Source organism: Thunnus thynnus, chromosome 22 (assembly GCF_963924715.1).
Source record: "Thunnus thynnus chromosome 22, fThuThy2.1, whole genome shotgun sequence".
In the NCBI taxonomy this organism is placed as follows: Eukaryota; Metazoa; Chordata; class Actinopteri; order Scombriformes; family Scombridae; genus Thunnus; species Thunnus thynnus.
Window position 1 is genome coordinate 5,049,528 of NC_089538.1, and position 20,637 is coordinate 5,070,164.

Consider the following 20,637-nt stretch of genomic DNA (forward strand, 5'->3'; position numbering starts at 1 on the left):
CAGAGCTGGGAGAATATGGGTGTGGTTATTGGTGTATATCAGGGAATAACAGCCACAGAAAAATGCACCAAGTTGCTGTTTTGGTGTCTTTTTACTGAAGAATCTCTGCAAGTGTCAGAGTTGTGTGTAATAAAGCCAATGAGGGAAACAGGTCCAATTTATGGCTGTTAATAAAAAACAGAAAAAGGCAGAGAGGCTATTTAAAACAGAGAAGCAAGGTGGTGTGTAAAAATGTACTTACATACTGTGAGACCTATCTAAGATCACTTGAAAACAATATTTGTATCTTTCTAAGTAATAATTAGCACTATGTATTTTCAGTATCTGAATCATTTAAAAAATGTGTTTTTTTTCACTGTCTTTAAGTGAAAAATAGAAATTAAGTACAACACACACTGGGTGTCAAGCCAAGAACTGTTACTTTTGAAATGGAGAGTTACAAATAACTTTGACTATTCTTTGACTTACCATCGCAGCCTCGTTCCACCTGGCCCACCCTGTGGAGGGCATCTGCGATCAGGTCGGGGAGTCTCCCATTCAGGTCCACAGAGGCCAGACAGCCCTGGTACCCATCCCGGGACGCAATCAGCTTGGGCAGATTGCTGTACATGGTCTTTGTCACGCCACCGATGTACAGCTCTCCTGCAAAACAGACATAGAAACCACTCATGAGAAATTGAATTTTAATAATGTACAATTGCCTGTAGACAATATTCATCACTTACACCACACACTTATGTGTGAAAATAATCTGTGACATGTAGGGATGCACGATATTATCGGCACATCATCGGAATCGTCCGATAAAAGCTCTAAAATGAAATATCGTCATCGGCCATTTCTACCAATTATGAGAGGCCAATTTGTTGCCATCTCCTCCCTCGCCTGACTGTGCTTCCCTCCACGGACTGTTCCACCCTGAAGACCTAAACGCACTGGGAGCAATAACTGCTGGCGTAAATTGATGCTCCTATGGCGCACTGCAAGCGTCAGAGTTGAAATTCGAACACCACAGAATTGTCATTTTGTCCTCGTATTAAACGCTCGAAGGATGTAATGAATGAATGAAAAGGAGAAATGCAGAGGAGGAAAATTAAACTGAACCTAAGAGCGTCAGTGTCTACAGTAAATCATTTGTTGACTGTTTGATGGTTATTTATTTGTGCATTAAAACGTGACTGCCGTGAAATAATCAGAATACAACGTTTTACTTCTCTCATTCGGCGATTTTGTTCTCACTACTGCTGGCTCTCCTTGCTTGACCACTGCCGCGCTGTCTCTCTCTCTGTCACTCGCAGGTGCTCAGTTGACTTGCGCTATCTCTCTCTTTTTCGGCTGCAGAGAAAACAGCTTTGGGCGCTGGGTCCTCATTTGACGCTCCAAAAATCGAAACAAGGTCGGAGTAGGCGCATCAAGGCAGTTTGACGCACGTCATAACGCTTCTGGTGCGTGTTCGGCCATTGAAAACAATTAGAGTAATTCAAAACACGTGCGTCAGGCGCTTCCAGTGCATTTAGGCCTTGATGGTCCCGGTACTTCCTCCGCAGGCTCCACTTCACTCAGGCTGCCCTGGCTTCCCCCCAGCCATGCTGCAGCTAATGCTCCGCTAGCCTCTCAGCTAACATTCGGCTGCATAGATAGGAAACACCTTGGCTGACAGGATGTACCCATGGATGTATTATAAGAGCTGAATACTGGACTAAAAATGGCGCCCATTCAGTCCTATAGGAATTGCTCGCTTGGCGCATACGCCAAAAAAGTTTCTAGCTTCCGCGTTGTGCGGCCCACTGAATGTGCGCAGTAGTGTTTCCCCCGCTGGCCCCGCCCGCAAGCTCCCGCTCGGCCCACGGACTTTACATTGTGATGATGTCACGGATTTTTAAATTGCTTTTCTCAGCTTGAGGAAAGTTTTACGAACATAAAACCTCCATGGATCAAAAGTTCATAACAGAAAGAGTCATAATTGATGTTGTTTACAGTTCGAGGGGTCCTGTCAACAGTTTTACAGGCATCTCTTTTACAATGGTGGTCTATGGGGAAAATCCTTTTTGGGCCGCAGGGGGATTTTTCGCTGCAATACCGTGAGTGGCCACTGGGAAAAATTGGCTGCATGGCTGAGCAGTGGCGCCCTATCCAGCTCTTACTATACATCCATGGATGTACCACTCTGTTTGGAAAAAAAAATCTTTTTGGTTTATAACAGCAGTTGGCAACCGGCGTATTAGGTGCATTACCGCTACCTTCTGCTCCAGAGTGTGGACCAGAGATTAAATCCTACACATTAATCCTGTCTGTCTAATGAATTCAATGAAAACTCTACTGCTCCACCCACTTGGAAGGTTCATTAAAGTTTTAAGGCTTCCTAAATTCTTCCTTCATATATTGTCTTTCTTGATCACACATACAATCTATGCTTGCATGCATAATAGTCTCCTCAGCCATCTGGAAACAAATATGTGCATATATCGGCATCGGCAATTGGCCACAATGAGTTGGAAATATCGGCATATTGGATATCGGCAAAAAATCCAATATCCTGCATCCCTAGTGACATGTTATACTAAACACATTGTGTATAAATATAAAAAGAGAGAGATTAAACATACTCAGACAACGTTAATATACATATCAGTGTTAGGGAGGCAAAGATAAAACAGCCTATTAGTAAGATATTGACATCACAAGTTCAACATCAAAACAAACAGAAATTAAAATGTCAGGGTAAGGAAGCAGAAAAAAGGGCTTGAGCTACTAGTCTTTTTCTATTTTTTTAATATATTCTACAATCCCTATTATAATTAATCCTTTTATTGTTGTTGTTGTTGCATCAACCAGCAAAATATTTAAAATGCTCCACTGTAAATGGACAATTGCTGGACAGCTACAAAAAACTACAGCTGTATTTGTAGTATCATCATCTTAGAAATGGGTTATGGATGGGTGGATACATCTGCCTCAAACCCAGGTTTGATTCCCAATTCTAATATTCTGGTCTAGTCTGACCACAACCAAACATGCATGTCTAAATTGAGTCCTAGCTAATTTTCATGACATAATTCTTGTACACTGAAATTGCAGCCACAACACATAATGTGCTTTTCATACTTTGTGCTTTTTACTCATTGTACTGTATATGGTTTTGTAAACAGAAACCTAATTGTGCAAATACAATGTTTTCAGTCTTTCGTGACCCCCCAAAGATCTTTAACATTCACAGAATTCTACAAAGGAAGCAGAGAACTGAATGCACAATGTTGTTGTTAGATATATGGTGTATATATATATATATATATATATATATATATATATATATATATATATATATATATATATATATATATATATATATATATATATATATATATATATACATATATGTATAAGATGCCATTTTCTGCCTTTGTATAATAAGGCACACTCATGTATAAAAAAATTGTTTTCATACATGCAAATAGCATGAACTTTATTGTACTCTGTTAAGAAGAGAAGAGTAGCTCAGCAAGGGAGCAAGGCCAACATAATTAAATAATTAAGTCCATTACTATTATATACAACACACTGGACTGTCTGTGCTTGTTTTGTTCTAACTTCCTGATTAATCTGTTAAATGTCAAATGACTCCTCAGAATTGTTGTTGTTAAAGGCCAAATGAGACCCGTGTGTGTTCAGTACTTTAGGTACATTTGAATCTCAGACTGTGCCTCTAGAGTATAGTGTGCTGCTGATAAATTGTGAAGGTGTGTTATACTGGATGCGGGTAGCAGACAGTAAACACTACAGTCACCAAGAGACAGAGGATTGACATTTTAAAGACAGGTAGTGTGAATGTTGGGAGGAAAGCTTCCCTAAGAGACATCCCCTGACATAATGCTTGTCATTACAGAGTCGCCAAGAAAACGTTCTGATAATTACATGATTCAAAGAAGTAGCTTACAGTTGACATGTATAGATTGTACAGCATCAAGCTAAAGCATTGGAAATGACAATGAATGCTTAGAAAGATTTATTATGTGAGCCTGTCCATATACTGAGTCCTTCCGGGAGAAGAACAGAACGTACCCAGCAGCATTTTCTCATGAAGGGAGCAGAATTTGTGAATCAGCAAGAAGCAAGAAGATAAAGCTGAATTTTGGGATATCTCAGCGCTCAAGTACAATTAAGGTCTCTTTACATTACAACATAAAAGAAAATATCCATCCACTTTTAAGCCCAATTATCTCCCTCTCTTTTCCTCTCTCAGCCCCTCTGTTCTGTAGAGTTGTGCAGAAAATGCCAAGTAAAATTATGAAAAACACAAAGAGGCCTTTGATGTAAGTGCATAAGAATAAACACGGTTTGAAATGCTTCAGGCATTTCTCGTCATCAAAACTCCTACTTTACACTTTATATTTAAGTAGGCATAAAATGAACAACCAGAAAAGATAGGGCCTTCAGAAAACTATCCCACTTAGAAAAAACTGAAAAAGTATATTTTACCAGCTGAAAACCAGAACTTTCAACTTTAGCACTCTGAGAAGCAATGAGCCAAGAGGTCAATTATATGTGGACTTTGTGTAATGGAATGAGTCAATGATGTTTGCCAACTTCTCTCTAGAATTAATGAGTACTTGACACTTCATATTTCCCAGCTGGGGCTCCCGGGCGTTATAATCAATAAAATGAATTCATTAGCTGTCCGACTGAGTGATGTCCTGAAATCGCGGCTGTAAGAACCATTTAGCAAATATGAAATTATCGGTATAGAGTTCATCTCAAAAGAGCAAACAGCACATTTCCTGCAGAAGTCAACAGTATGTTTGAGATTCCACTGGCTGACTGCATAACTGGAATAGACAAGAGAAGAGGGAGGGCTGCGCCAGATGTACTATAAAAATTAGTCATGCAAGTTTTGTTTTCTTTCAGTGGCGTAAAGACTACAGAAGATGAATAAATATGCAACACACATACACACTCCCACTAAAAGAACTGGGCTCTCATTGTGTTTAGTTTGGAGTTGGATACTTTAATTTGAATTACAGATTTCTTCGGGTAAAGTTTGACTTCCTTTTTTGGGCCATGAACAGTTTGTTCCACAGCATACATTACAGCGTATCCACCTTGTTTTTAAATGCGACATAGCTGCAGTATCGCACTGTTTACTGCAAAAGTACCAGTTCCTAACATCTAAAAGCTGCAAGCAGCCAAGTTAGCATGTGAGAAATTCACAATGTCATACCAAGCACTGATCCAAGTAGTGCTACATGCATAATTCATGCAGAGTGACCCAACAGCAACTTTTTATAAACTATTTCTTTTCTATTTTTACTGTAGAACACTTTTATTTAACATGTAAATGAGCATGAAGCTACATTTACAATTTTTATATTTGTTCAAAGAAACTATTCCTTATTGAAGGAGGTTGGTTTTTCCACACTTATATAAGTAACACCTAAAACATTAATGTGAAATGCTGACACATCTTTAGGTCACATCTATTAGTTGCTATATGCTCTGGATTATCAAATTTGTTCTATACAACTAAGAAATTAAATAAAGTTTGAGTATCTATACAACTTGTTTTTTGTCATTTACTCAGTAATGTGGGTAAGACCGATATTTGAGCGTGCCACAAGATGTGTTATTGCTACTTACACAACTTGATTTGCTTTTTTGGCTTACAGTTTTTGGGACTGCTCTGGAGTAGGTAAGTTAGAATGATGAGTAACCATTTTCCCAGCCAGAAACTGTGTCCTGGTCTGGCTCTGCTGTCCCAGCAGTGATGAATGCTTGTGCAGCTCAAGAGCTCAGAGCAATCCACAAGATGGGACCAATTATAGCCTCCCAGACATCGCAGAGACCACCACCTCCACATCTCTACGGTTACCATAATGACCTCTCAGGGGCTAGTGTGAGGAGTTGGGATGCTATGATACGGGGCCCTAGAAAGACTCTGACAGCACAATTGGAAGAGCATACTGACTTAACATTTACACTGGACAATCAGAGTTTTCAGAGATTTTTTAAAGTGAAATATAGATCTCTGTGATGATGGTTTCATTTGTCTTCCATGATGTGAAAACCTCATATATCTAGTTTTGCAAAACCAAAATTTTGATCTATGAGTCATCTGAGAGATGGGTGGATGACCTTAAGACTCATGACAGCCATTCACAACTTGATCTTTAATATCTAGCAAACAGGAGCACTGACTGGAAAATAGTAATTTTCTTGATATCTTTCTTAGAGGTGCAATGTTAAATCATTTGGCTGTGTTATACATGTATTATTTGGTCAGAAGAACTAGCTACTTCCAAAATTGATAACCTTATAGCTCCAATTTCACTGTTTTCATTATCTTTTGAGTTATCTGCAAGGGGAATACATTTCATGAGTGTAAGACCCATGACACCCATTCAACCATCCAAATAGTCTTTATTTTGTGTGTATTTTCCATAGTCAAATAATTGAGATGGGGATTTTTTATTGTGTAAGTTTACTTTTTTGGAGATATAGTGTTTAAATTCAATAGCACTGTTAAGCTATTCATTTTATTTGGTCAGTACATCTTGTCAACTCAAGATAAGACCTGTATTTCATCCTTGCCTGTAATTGGCTCCCAAGTGGAGTGATGGTATTGCAGTCTTTGCCCACATCTAGAAATACTGTGATATATATTATTTACCACATATCCATCATTAAGAATAGAAGTTTGACAATGAGATTAAGTCATGAATACACAATGCCTGGTCTCATCTCAAACAATACTCAGTTTCCTCTCGCCAATTCCCTAGTGAACACAAAGCCGACCATTAACTTTCATTAAATGCTCTATTAAGACTCTCTGCTTCCCTCTCTTGAGTCCTCACTCTCTCCTCTCTGTTGTTTGTGTTGCTTTGCTCTCATGCTGGCTCTAATTGACAAAGATTGAATGATTGCTGATGAGAGACACTAAAACACACACACACACATATGCTGTAGGCTGTGCAAATGAATGACTTTTAGGCGGTGGCAGTGTGTGTTAAAGGCAGGGCTGGGACAATGGCAGCCAGCAGGAAGACGCAGGGAATCTGTGGTTGCTAATTACAGAGGCGCTCTGATCTGCAAAGATGCCACAACAAGACGATTGGTGTAGAGAATAAATGTTGACGCTGCTTGCGAGTTAATTGCAGATGCTAAAAAAAAGTTGTATAATTATGTTGTGTGTTGTGTCACTGTGCTTTGGATGTGTGTGTATCTGAAGACAAATGGTATAGCAAGAGGTGTTTTAAATTCTGTAAGGAAAAAAAAAAAGATTGAAGCAAAGTAAAGCTGTAATTATTTGATACTGCAGTGACATGTTTTCACTAACAGGTGCATGCTGGCTCTCGTTTAGTTCTATTGTAACCGCAGGTGGTGCAATACATTTTCAAAGTGTCTTTATCCCTCCCTCTCTAATTCTATGAATGTAGGCAGCTAAGTGATAGGAAACAAGCTGTAATTGGAAACAGTGACTGAAAATGCAATGTTAAACAATTACAATGCAGTAAAATTTACTGTGTTTGCAAATGTTTTGCATGCTGTCACCACAATCAAGCTTTATTCATATCCAAATTTGAGCAATGACTCATCAATATTCAAGTCTTTCTTTGCTCATGTCTAAGAATGTTTAGGCAAGGGCAAAAGAACCTGTGATACACAAGTACTACTTAAGCATGAAACTGAGCGACTAATGTTTGATTGTGTTCATCATGCATTAATTACTGTTTTTAAAATGCAGCACGTGTTTACATGCCTAAAATTACTCATTGAAATTAAGTCTTTCACCACATTTTAACACAGGCAAACAGAGCAAGATGGGGGGGGGGGTTCTTACAAGCTATTGTAAGAACCCGGCTTGCTCTTACAAGAACCTTGTGGGAACAAGCTATTGTGATTGGCTCATTATTGCTTCTTGACCAACAAACAATCTGTCTAGCCTTGAATACTTTGATAGCAAAGATAACATTCCTGCAGGTGCCTGAAAACTGTTTATAAGAAATATATACCATGTGTTGAGCATATCCCCTGTGTCTCCAATGTCGCTATCCAACTCCACACAAGCTCCACTTGTGTTCTGGATTCCATCCCATCCAATCTTGTCAAGGACTACCTCCCTGCTATCTCCTCACTCATCACAGAAATCATTAACTCCTCCTTAAGCTCTGGTTAAGTCCCCCCAAACACTCAAACTGGCTGCTGTCACCCCCATCCTCGAAAAACCTGGACTCAACCCCAATATTTTAAGCAATTTCAGCCCATCTCCAATCTCCCCTTCCTGTCAAAAATACTGGAACGTGTTGTTGCCTCCCAACTTAAAGCCCACCTCATCTCCCACGACCTGTTTGAACCATTTCAATCCGGTTTCCACTCACAGCACAGCACTCAAACAGCCCTCCTCAAAGTCACCAACGACTTCCTCTCCTCAGACTCTGGTCACCTTAGCATCCTCATCCTCCTCGACCTCACTGCAGCTTTCGACACTATCAACCACACCATTCTTCTCAACCGCCTTGAATCCTCCCTTAACATCAATGGTATTGCCCTCTTCCTGGCTAAGGTCATATCTCACAGACAACAGAAAACAGTTCATCAACATCAACAACTGCACCTCCTCCACTGCTCTGTAGCAAGGGTTCCCCAGGGCTCGGTGTTTGGTCCTCTCCTGTTCATCCTGTACATGCTCCCCCTTGGTAACATCATACATCGTCATGGTCTCCAGCTCCACATCTCCACTAAATCCATCACCACTGAAAGTCACTCCACCCTGACCAACTGCCTCACTGAAATTAAATTATGGATGCAAGCAACTTCCTCAAACTAAACTGTGATAAATCAGACACAATCATCATCGGTCCCAAATCCCTCACCAAAACCATTCACAACTTCTGCCTCACCATTGATAACTCCACTCTGTCTCCATCCCCACACATCCGCAAGCTGGGAGTCATTTTTGACAGCAACCTCTCCTTTGAACACCACATAAAACAAATCACCAGAACTCCCTTTTTCCACCTAAAAAACATAGCTCATCTCCACCCATCACTCTTCTTCTCTGCTGCCGACATCCATGCTTTCATGACATCCAGAATTGACTACTGCAACAGTATTCTTTTTGGCACATCATCCAAATCCCTAAGTAAACTCCAGTACATCCAGAATTCTGCTGCTCACCTGCTCACCCACTCCCACTCCTGTGACCACATCATCCATGTCCTCCAGAACCTTCACTGGTTCCCTATCCCACTACAGATCCAACTCAAAGTCCTTCTCCTCACTCACAAAGCCCTCAATAACCAGGCCCTTCACTGCCCTGACCCCTCCTACCTCATCAACCTACACCACCACCACAATACCTCCCACAGCCTTCGCTCCTCTGATGCCAACCTCCTGTCTCCACCGTTCAGGACCAAGCACAGGACCTGGGGTGACAGAGCCTTCTCCATAGCTGCCCCCTCCCTCCGGAACTCTCTCCCCAAACACATCCAAGACTACATTGATCTGTCCATGTTCAAATCACTAATGAAAACTCCCCTTTTCAGAACTGCTTTTAATTTGTGATTAACAAAGTATGTCATATGTTGGTTGGTTGTTTTCTATGATCATTTTAACTTGTGTAAATTGTCTTTGTACCCTGAAAAGTGCTCTATAAATAAAATGTATAATTATTATTAATATATACAGTTTGATTCACAACAGGCTATTAGTGGATATACTACTTCAAAGGCAAAAAAAAGAAAAACTGATTCGCTGGAAGGTGTCAGTCAAAATTCTTTATCCGGACATGTAAAACATGGTTCCAGTTTAACCACACTTCATAATCAGGACACCAAGTATATAAAAGGTAAAAATAATAATAAATATAGCTGCATGTGGCAATTCCCAGGTTCAAACTTTTTTGCACTCAACAGAAGGAAGCAGCTCAATCGGCCAAAATTAAAGCTGCAAGCAGCAACAAGCAGGTGTCAGTCTTCACAAAGATGAACAAAGTCACTTCAGTTAGTTTGATTCTGTTCAAAGAAGTGAGTGAGAGCAATCACACACTTGTTTCATCATCAGAAAGCCTGCAGCATTTCAATAATTGCACACTCAAAGTTCTGCCATTTGTTCTCCCTTCATTGGATGTGAACCAAACTTGGTGTGTATGTTCAGGATATAGCGCAAGATATCTCCAGTGAGTTTAATAAGGATTGCTCGAGGGCATCTTGAGCTATGAGCAAATATGTGATAGGCCATGCCTATTTGATGAATTTCCTGCTAAACCCCGAACTTTGCAACGATATTTTGATTGATGGTGGCCATGTTTTAGGACCGATCTTGCTCGCTTATAATACATATGTGTATCTCAGTCCCACAATGCTGTATACCCAATTTGGTGTTGATAGAGTCAAAATCAAAAAAGTTCTATTCACATTACCAGTTTATGCAAATTGGCAAAAAATCCATCGTGGCGGACTTTTATGGTCCAAGAGGCTTTTTTGTAGAGCACATTGAGGTGGACTTGTGTGTGAAATTTCAAGTCAATCAGACTTACAGTGTAAGGGGCATTAATTACAGTGCCACCATCTGCCCAATTGGGCTCATGTTTCTCGGGAAGCACCGTGTCTATGCAATTACATGTAAACCCTTCGATGCCAAGCTTTACAGCATACAGTATATAAAGTCTCTTAGCTGCTCTATAATCATTTATGGCACTGCCTGTTGTATTAACATTATACAAGCTGCAAACGCATAATTTCCCCTCAAGGATGTATATCTACATTAGAGGGAAAATAATTAATTTCTGCTAAAACAAAAATAGAGAACTTTTCAATAACCCAACACAAATCAGTTGGTATACATGTCCTTGAGAGGGCTCTGAATATGTGCCATTGCTTGCTTATGACACTCGTTGAAAGATTGTATAGTGATAGGCATCATTACACACTTTTCATGCTTCCATTCTCCATCTATGAAATGTCACTCCGTATTCTGTGTCCTTTCGCTTTGCCTTGGCTGCGCTCTCTCCTTTCAATTGCACTTCAGTTTTTCTTACTTTGCTCAGTCACTATCTTTTACTTTCCATTTCCCCATATTTGTCTTCATCTCCCTGCCCTTTCATTCTCCACCCTCGCTTTTGTATGCTTCCAATACCCTCACCTTGTCTATCTTTATCTGTCCCTCTTTCTTCCATTTACTTTACATGATATCTGTCCCAGATGACATTACAGGTCATATGTATCAGTTTTTTATTAGTATAATGTACATTGCACCTGTTAAAACGAGCAGATGTTAAATGTCCACAGACTGCACTTTTGAAATGATGATGTCTTCAGGTGACAATCTGAACATGAGTTAGTGAATGACTGTGGGCTCAGAACATTTCTGATATTTAAGATACTACATCTAAATCAGTTTGATCTCAGTGAAGGAATCCCAGATGTGATCAGACAATGTACCCAAATCCTGCAGTACAATCCCAATGACTGCTGTCACAGCATCCTAGCAGTTATTCTATTATTCACGGTCCATGGAGCAGTTCCAGGATTTCACTGCAATCGGTCTTTGCTGTTCAAAGGAATAGGAGACTTATTCACACCTACAAATTAAATCTCTATAATTCTGTAAAAGTTACTTTCATAAAATGTATAAAGGTGGAATTTCCTTTTGATTTTTGCACAAAACATAAATGTCCCACTGTTTTGTCATGATATGTCTGTTTTCAAGTGGACTCTAATGATGGCCTCTACCATTGTTGTTGTGAGAAATCATATATTAATGGATGACAGCAGGCTTTCCTCTTTCAACCTTTTTTTCTTCCTCTTTCTAAGATGATGGAAAATGGGACTTGTGAGTGTGTAAAAAACAAAATGACCCATGACAATATCCCATTCATCAGGGGGAATTATTACTACTCAGGTCTCTGCCAGGAGAGTAGAGGCCAACCAATCAGGCCTCCTTCTAAATCACCCCACAATAGAATGTGATAAATGTATTTTTAACTGTTAATCTCTTGTGTAATTTTGAAAATCAAACTTCATGCGGTGAAGGGACAGTTTGAAAGGTTATATAACCAAAACAGCAGAAGATCAATGTCACTTACTGCCTCTATAGTATTAGTCAGTTTCCAATATTTCTTACCTACCCTGTTTTATTTCCCCTCCTTTGTGTTACCTTTTACCATTATCACAAACGTTCTTTTGTACATTAATAAAATGTTGGTCTACACTAATCGTTCTGTCTTTATTTTTATTTTTAAATGGCCTTTTTTTCCTGTCCATTCTTCCTTCAGTAAAGAGGCTTTCTACATTTAACCTGACAGTTATTGAAAAAAAAGACTTTTTTTTTCTTGGTCCATCTGTCTGGATAGAGGTTAGATACAGCATTATGAAAACAGACAGAGTAGAGGGTTTCATACCCATCCTGTTTTCCCGTCTTTAGTTTGCACAGAGCAGAAAGCAGAAATTAATTTTGAAAAAAAAAAGTTGTGACATTTTTAATCAATTTTTATGTGTTTTACATATAAGAAGTGGACATATCCTACAACACTATGACTGCAACGAGTAAACATTCTTCACCAAAAGAGAATCTGACATAATATATTTTCACATTAAGGCTGTAACCAATGGTCGTTTTTATTATTGATTAGTCTGTTGATTATTTTATATGTATTGATTTTATAGTAAAAATTTTTGTTGGTTCATTTTTGAGCTATCAACTATTCAATTAAGGGACTTACCATTTCAGCACTATTTTATTACATTGTCAGTCTTTTTTTCATTTAGGGATGAGATATTTTTATATTGAGGCATTTTTTATACGTCTGCACTGAGGTTGTAGAGAGCATTGAGCACAGATTTTATACATGTGCACACCTGTGCAGACAGACACACGATTAGACTCTGAAGAGGTGCTGTCTCTATCTCCACTCCAGCTATGGTGGAGAAGCTGGCTATTGATGGAGAGAAGAGATGAAGCAGGAGAAAGGAGAAGAGAGGATGGGAAAACAGCCAAAGCTCTGAGTAATGCCATAGTAAATTGTAATGTAAGACAGGTCAGTGGGAGAAAAAAACCTAAAACACACTGCTCTATTGCAGCACTCAAGCTACCTAGTCCATCATTTATTGAAAGAGCACTGACACTGAGTGGAAAAATAGCGGGGCTAGAGAAGGACATGGGAGGGAAATGAATAAAAAGGAAACAAAAAAGAATCTGGAGGGGAAGGTGAGGCTTTATAGGACTACGTGATTGACGTATATATTTAGGTTGATTTATATTGACTATATACGACTTGACATGAAATATGATATTACCATATTGACTTAGAAACAACATTCAATTAACTACACAACACATAAGTGTAAAAAAGAGGTGGTGTGGGAAAAAACAGTTATTTAACGCATGTGTTTATCTGATGATGTAGGTTCAATAACTGGCTTTAAAAGTTGTAATCTATTTTGGTCTGTGACGATGGTGATTCAGTGTTGATTGATTCATTTTAATTGTTCAGAATAGTTGTTGTTGATTGAAAACGTTAATAATGAGGATGATGAGAACAGTGATTATGGCAATATCACTGACTGTGCTGAGGATGATTATGACAAATTAATAGAAAGTGCAGATAAACTCAACATCTATCCCAAATTGCTTCCACTGTCTTCACTTTCCTACATTGAAACTTCCCCTTCGAGAGGCTGAAGTAACTGCTTGAGACATTCATACTATCTGACATGAGGTGCTAATCCAGTTATGCTGCATGTGATTTGTTTAGTTATTATGCAAATGGATTCAGTGTCAGCTTTGGCAGATCTTCATTACAAAGCCTCCTCCCTCTCTGTCATTTGCAATCCTACACCAGGTGCAAACTGAAGCAGTGTTAAAGAGGAAATTGAATAAAGGACACATGTTATAAATCCTGTAAAGGTACCAAAACTTATACCCAAAAGCTCACTTTGCTCTTCCTTACAACATCAGATTTCAACCCAAACCTTACTCCTGCACCTAAATCATGATTCATGTTCTATAAACTACAGTAACACACTAAAAAAAAACAACTCTGGAACACTGGTAATTTTATGTATGAAAACAAAATAATCCATCTTAACAATATGACGCTATGGAGCAGCCTGATTAGTTCCAAGATACTGACACTTGTTTCAAGAGAAATCATCAAACAAGTACAAAGAACTACAGTATATTGGTCACATGAGGAATTATTTTATTCATTATTATTGAAGAAGAGATTCACAATTTTGGTCTATCTTAGGACAATATTGACAGGCCCATATTTGAATTTCAACAGTTTTTAGACTGTATTATTCTTGTTCATACTGACATGATCCCTTCCTAATACTACTAGTCCGATGTAAGTGATGTGGAACAAAACCCACAGCCCTCGTTCTATGTAAAAATTAATTCTAGTTCAGATTAAGTTCATAAGGGGCTTCAACAGTCTGAAGTAGCTAGTAAGTTACAATCGTTTTGAATAAAATTCCTGCTTTGTGTTACTATCCCTCTACTGCAAAGAATCACTGTCTGGGGGAAATAAAAAGAGGGAATTTTGTACTAAAAAGACAAACTTTGAAAGATCCCCACTTGATTTGATTAATTTGGACTGCTTAAGCCTCATATCAGCTTCAACTGAACTTTATTCATTTTTGCATGTAAAGAAGACTGTGAATTTTGTCCCAATCACTTACACTGGAGACGCACTAGGAAGGAATTTCTTCACAGCCAGTATGGACATATGGAGTGATCACAGTGATTAATAACTTGAAATGTGGCCATGTGAGCAATGTTTTGAGTTAGACTTCAAAATTATGAACCTATAAGATTTTTTCTCTGGGTCTGCTATGCAGTTACTGAAGCCAAGAAAAGCCAAAGTTCATGGAGCCAGGTGAGTATGATGGGCTGAGACACTTGCCAATGAAGTAAACATGCCCCACACTTTCTTTAAGTCTTAATATCTTTGTCATGAGAGACTACTCATGAATCTGCCAAAACACACAGTAGAGGTGAAATTAGCTGTGGGACCATAGCTTGTAGAGAAAACAGACTCTTTTTGTTTTTAAAGAGAAACAGAGTATTTGTCCAATAAATTCAACACATTAGGAGCAGCAGCTTGAAACACCTGCACAATAGTTTCAGCATTCAGCTGGATTAATCTCCGCTTACCATAGACATTTGAGATTGCTTTCCAAAACTGTTGGCTTAATAAAACCTTGAAGCATGTTAACACTTGAACCCCTTAAAGCTAACACAGTATACTCTTCTAAGGATTACAAGGACAAGAACATTTCTGAAAAAAAGTTATGGGATCAGTGCTATACAGATAAACAGTTGCAGTATTTTGCCTCTCGATTCATAATATTTGTGTCGCTATTTCCATGGCGGTTGAAGCAGAAATGAAAAGGATTTCAATTTCCAATTCTGGACAATAAATTTCTTCAGTATGATCACACCTCTGTCTTGTCCTTCACTTAATAGATCTGCACAGTCCTCTTGTTACTGTTGCCCCAGAGATGCTGATTTTAAAGGCTATTCATTGTGATGTGACATTATAGAGGAAGGCGATAATAAGAAGCAAAGAGAAGGGAGAAGAGAAATGTATTCTTCTCACATAATGGACTAGATCCTGGCATTATGGTAATGTCATTTCCTCTCCACACAATGTAATGGAAGGACAGGAAAACCCTCAGGATGTAACAATGTATGTATCGTCAGAGGACGAATAGATTGTGTTTTATGTCCATCCTGACAAAGGTTCAGTTTGAATAGGTGGATATGTTAATGCATTAGTGTCAGTGTACTCAAGAAGACAGGGGATGGGCATGCACAGTGTTAGTGACAATGTACTGCTCATGGTGAGTAACTGAAGCAAATCAGTGTTGCCCTAACAATAGTATTTTCGAGGCCAAATCCTGAACAGATGAACAGATGTAAAACTCATACAGCAGCTGTATACAACCAACTCTCACATGAAAACATGTAATAGCTACGTTGGTCCACAGTGCAAAACGAATTAGTTTCACAGTTATGGCTCTAAATCTGTGAGATGCTTACATTTTACATTTCTTCGCTCTGTGAATGTCTATGATGTTTAGTTTGTCATTTATTATAAAGATTTTTGCAGGCTTTCTGTCATTGCTATGGTGGTTGCTATTAACGCTGCTATCACTGAAACCACGCAGTTGCATGTTGTTTGCATCATTGTCTTTGCGTTGTGCTGTTATCTGAGCTGTTATGTTATTTGTGTTGTTTTGCGAAACTGTTTGATGATGATATTTCAATAAAAAAAGGTAGATTTTAGAGTGCCCAAGGGATGAATTGAATTTGAAATCCAGAATTTGAAGCTTTGCCATTGTCTGACTGGCGGACCCGCCAGGAAGTATTTTCCTCACTGTCCCATGTTAACGTTTCTACATTTTTTATTGAACGATCATCAAACAGTTACATAAAATAACACAAATGACATGACAGCTCAGATAACTGAACAACACAAAGACAATAATTCAGCAGTGTCCATAGCAACAACTATAGCAACAATAGAAAGCCTGCAAGAATCTTCATAATAACTGACCAACTAAACATTGTATACATTCACTGAACAAAGATTATTAAAATAAAATGCACATTTATTGCTAAAAATGTTATCAAAACAAATTGCACTTTCCACTGAGAATAAAGGGAATGGCAGCCATTTGTTGTGTTTGTGCAGACAGAAATTTGACAGTCATGTGATGAGGATGCAGGCCAATAGAAAAGAATAGGACAAAAAAAGGAGACATCTCACAATTTTATAGCCATTATTATGAAACTAATACATTTTGTGCTGTGTACCAACGTAGCTATTACATGTTTTGATGTGAGACTGGATTGCTGTGTCAGGGTTTCAAGAGGTTAGAGCCATGTTCCTTTCATCCAAGAAGGTGAGTACAATCACCCTTTTTACAAAATATCCCCTGTTATGTCCCTGAGCAAGCCACTGAGCAAGCCAATCCCTTCCAGCTCAAGGGCTGCTGTACTGTTGCTCATCCCGATTCTCTTATAGAGAAGGGTAGCATGAGAAAAATACCTCTTGAAGAGAGGGCTAGCAGGTGAAAATGACCCATAGGTGATTAGTATGACATTAACAGTATGTTCAAAGTATTTTGTGATCTGGCTCATGAGTGACAGTAATATGACCACTGCTATCAGTGGCCAGTGAACCAAAGTTGTGTTGAAAATAGACTTGAGCCTGGTGAAGAGCTTGATTGCCAGTCAGTTTACATTCTAGCCACCCCCTTTGATCATGAGTTTAGGATAGTTACTTAAAGAATGACATTATATAAACTAATGACCAAAATGAGTATCCTTAGCAAGATATCGAGGCTCATTGGGTCAGGAAGGGTCAAGAAGTCAGACATCCAGAAAAAGCTCAAAGTGGAACTGGTGGTCTGATACATTGGAAGGAGCCAGTTGAGGTAGTATGCGATTATGTAGGTATTCCTGTAGAGTGGAAAAACCTGCTGAAGATGCAGTACATGTTAGAGGGATTACATATCCCATCTAACCTGAGAATGCATCAAGATCTCCAAAGGAAGAGGAGGGCAGGAGAATGTCTGAGCTCATTTTCTTATCCTGCTGCCACTGTGACCCTGACCCAAATAACCAGAGAGAAGGCTGGGGGGTTGGTGGATGGAGGAAACCCACCATAGAGGAGTTGAGGAAATTGTATTCTGACCATTGAGGGCCACTAGTCAGTGTGCTTATGATTTTATGGTTGGACAATTTGGACACTAGCAAAGGTGTGGGCTGATGGTCACTACTATGTAAAGGCTTAATTTTATTCACTGATCAGAATGTGCCCACCCCCAGTAATTAAGTAAGGATCTGGTCATCTTAACATCTGGAGTGTTAGACACAGGGGGTCAGATATCCTTAAGGCACCTGGAGTCTTAACCAATTCTGTTTGGAGACACATAATGTAGCTGGTAAAGCGGAAAATGAAAACGTCTGCACACCATGAAAAGCTCTCTTTTCAAAGAGGCCGTATACTTGCTATGTGAGTCTGTAATCTAGATCTATATAATGCACTCCACCGAGCTGCCTGTGACCAAGGCACTTAACCTCCAGCTTCACTACTGAAGTTGTTTACTGGTTATATACACTCACCGGCCACTTCATTAGGTACACCTGTGCAATCTAATGCAATCCAATACAACAGCTCTGCCATAAATTCTACATTTACGAAGCTTATACATTTTTCAGTTTTTGTTGACATTGTAAGAAAGGTGATAATTCTACTAAATGTTTATTATTGAGGTCGTAGTGGGTGGTGATGGTGTACTGGAGTGGATTATATTGAATGATCTTCCTAATATCTTGTCCACCCCATTAACATACATGAGAAGGAGTATTACCTATGGGCTGAAGGTTTATATAGACATCCACATATCAGTAACAGAATTCCCCTCATTCCATCACAACTTTATCAACTGTTCTTCCATTCAATATCCTGATTGTAACTTTCCTAACATGGTGCTGGCACTGTCCAGCATTTGCACTTAAGTTAGATAGCAGTTTACAAAAATCAAAGAATAAGTATTATGGTGCTGAATGTGTTGCCTTTCTTTGTTGGGGTTGTAATGAAAAAACTAGGGCAATCTGCATTACTAGAATTATCAAGACAGCACAGCACTTTGTTTACCCATTTGTAAATTCAAACACCTACTTGAAGTGTCATCATAATAACCCCAAATTTACCAAGTATTTCTGCTGCAAAAACTCTTAACAGGTCTTATGCTCGAAAATTCTGTCAGATGTAGACCTATTAAAACATTTTCAGGGATATGGTCAAAGGGAAGGGATTTCTAATATCTTACAACTTTTAAGCAATAATACAAAGAGTGCCTGCTCAAATTTGATAATTACTCTGCAGCTGAAAATTATTTTTGTACAAGAAACACTGATCATCGTCAAGCCTTTCGATTTTGTGTGACAGAAAAACTTGAAAATACAGGAAGCACTCAACTTCATTTAATTTTTTTTTTCCTTTGGGACAGCCTGTACTGTCCATCGTGGAAATTACAGCTTTATCGCTTGGAGAGTGTACAGCCTTGGTGGGGATGGGGGAAAGACAATGGCTAGAATTAGTGTTGTACCTGGTCTGCTATGAGGAATGCAGAGGTTTTGGTATTGTGGCAGGATTAGTGACAAGCTTAGCTTGGTTTGTCAGACACTGATATTAACCAGAAAGAAGAAGAAAGAAAAGCTTTGGGGTGATCAAACGGCTAATCTCAATTTTACCGCCAGCAAGAGCAGAGCTCATTAAAATGTGTGTACCTGTTTGTCTTTTTCTCCTCCTCTCTTTCCTTTGCCAAACCTCTCCTCCATACTGTGTTTCAATTTGTTCAGCTTTTGTTGAAAAATGGAACACATTCAATGTCATCTCTTTACAATTCTACACAAGTATGCCTCATTAGCAAACATCTTCAAAAAGAAGGGACAGGCGTTGTCTGAATATGGTATGCCAAATTATTCCTCCTCCTTGCATCTACTCAACCTGAAAAACTCTTAATAATAATTATTATATTGTTGTTGTTATTCCTATTTCCTATCACTGTATGTAATAGTGGCATTAATATCACAGTAAAGCAGGGTATTCTCCTCAGAGAAATGGATGTTACTTCAACTTCAGCTTTACAGGGGGCAATAATACAAGATGCAATCAGAACAGGACTACAAGACCACGCAATCACTAAAACATGCAGTCATCTGTTTTGTTTGCGTGACTATCTTTGATAATTTATTGCTCTAGTTTTAAGAATTTGCATGTCACTGTTGTGGCCAAGGAAAGATCAATCACTAATTTCCACCATAAATAATTCTTCACAAACTTTAAACAACATTACTGAGATTTGAATTTGTAATGCCATTATAAGTTCAGTACAGTACATTTTGGTGCTGCTATATTAATAATGCAACAATTAATTTGTTTGAACTTCTACAGATGCTTGCATTTCTTGCCCTGCGCTATGCGACAGTATTGCTGTTAACTGCTAAATGATGTTACAGGATAAGGTGAAGGACATACAGTATATCCTCATAGTTAGTCAGAGAATATTCACTAATTATTATTATTAAGTGTTCTTGGTTTTAGGTGCTATGTTTAGCACTAATTAATTAATGATCAATATATCATTGTTAAATTAATTGTGATACCTTGGCATAATTAGCATTAACAAATGGAAACAATTAGCCTCTGTCCACCCCAAGAGGTATTACTGGTGCAAATGTTCCTTAAAATGAAGACACATGATAAAGTCCCCATGACTTCCTGTCACACAGAGGATGCTACTAATTGTTATGTTTGTTCCCTAGAGGGGGCTGCTTGTCTTCTGGGTGAACATGGAAATTATTAATGTTACAATGCCACAAGTAACACCTGGCAAGCATTAAAAAAATGAAACATATTTGTTTCATGCTGTTGTTAAGAGTTTGAACATTTCAATTTTTCAATTTCACATAAATGTGAAAAAAAATTAACCAATGCCACATCAGGTTCATGTGGCAACATATCAGAAAGCACTACTGAAAGAGCCCTCACAATATGAAGCATCAAACACACTTTCCTGCTGTGGATGTGTTTAATGAAGGGAATCCCTTATTCACTGTTTGATTTAT

General features: G+C 38.7%; 1 protein-coding gene across 7 annotated transcripts in view; it reads right to left on the reverse strand.

The window, feature by feature from the left end:
- nrxn2b (neurexin 2b) overlaps positions 1-20,637 on the reverse strand; it is a 715,289-nt gene that overhangs the window by 297,477 nt on the left and 397,175 nt on the right. For all 7 annotated transcript variants that reach the window (XM_067579159.1, XM_067579157.1, XM_067579160.1 and 4 more), the window contains one exon: positions 469-642. In XM_067579159.1, coding sequence (XP_067435260.1) covers positions 469-642 — 174 coding nt within the window. The remainder of the gene's footprint in view (positions 1-468; positions 643-20,637) is intronic.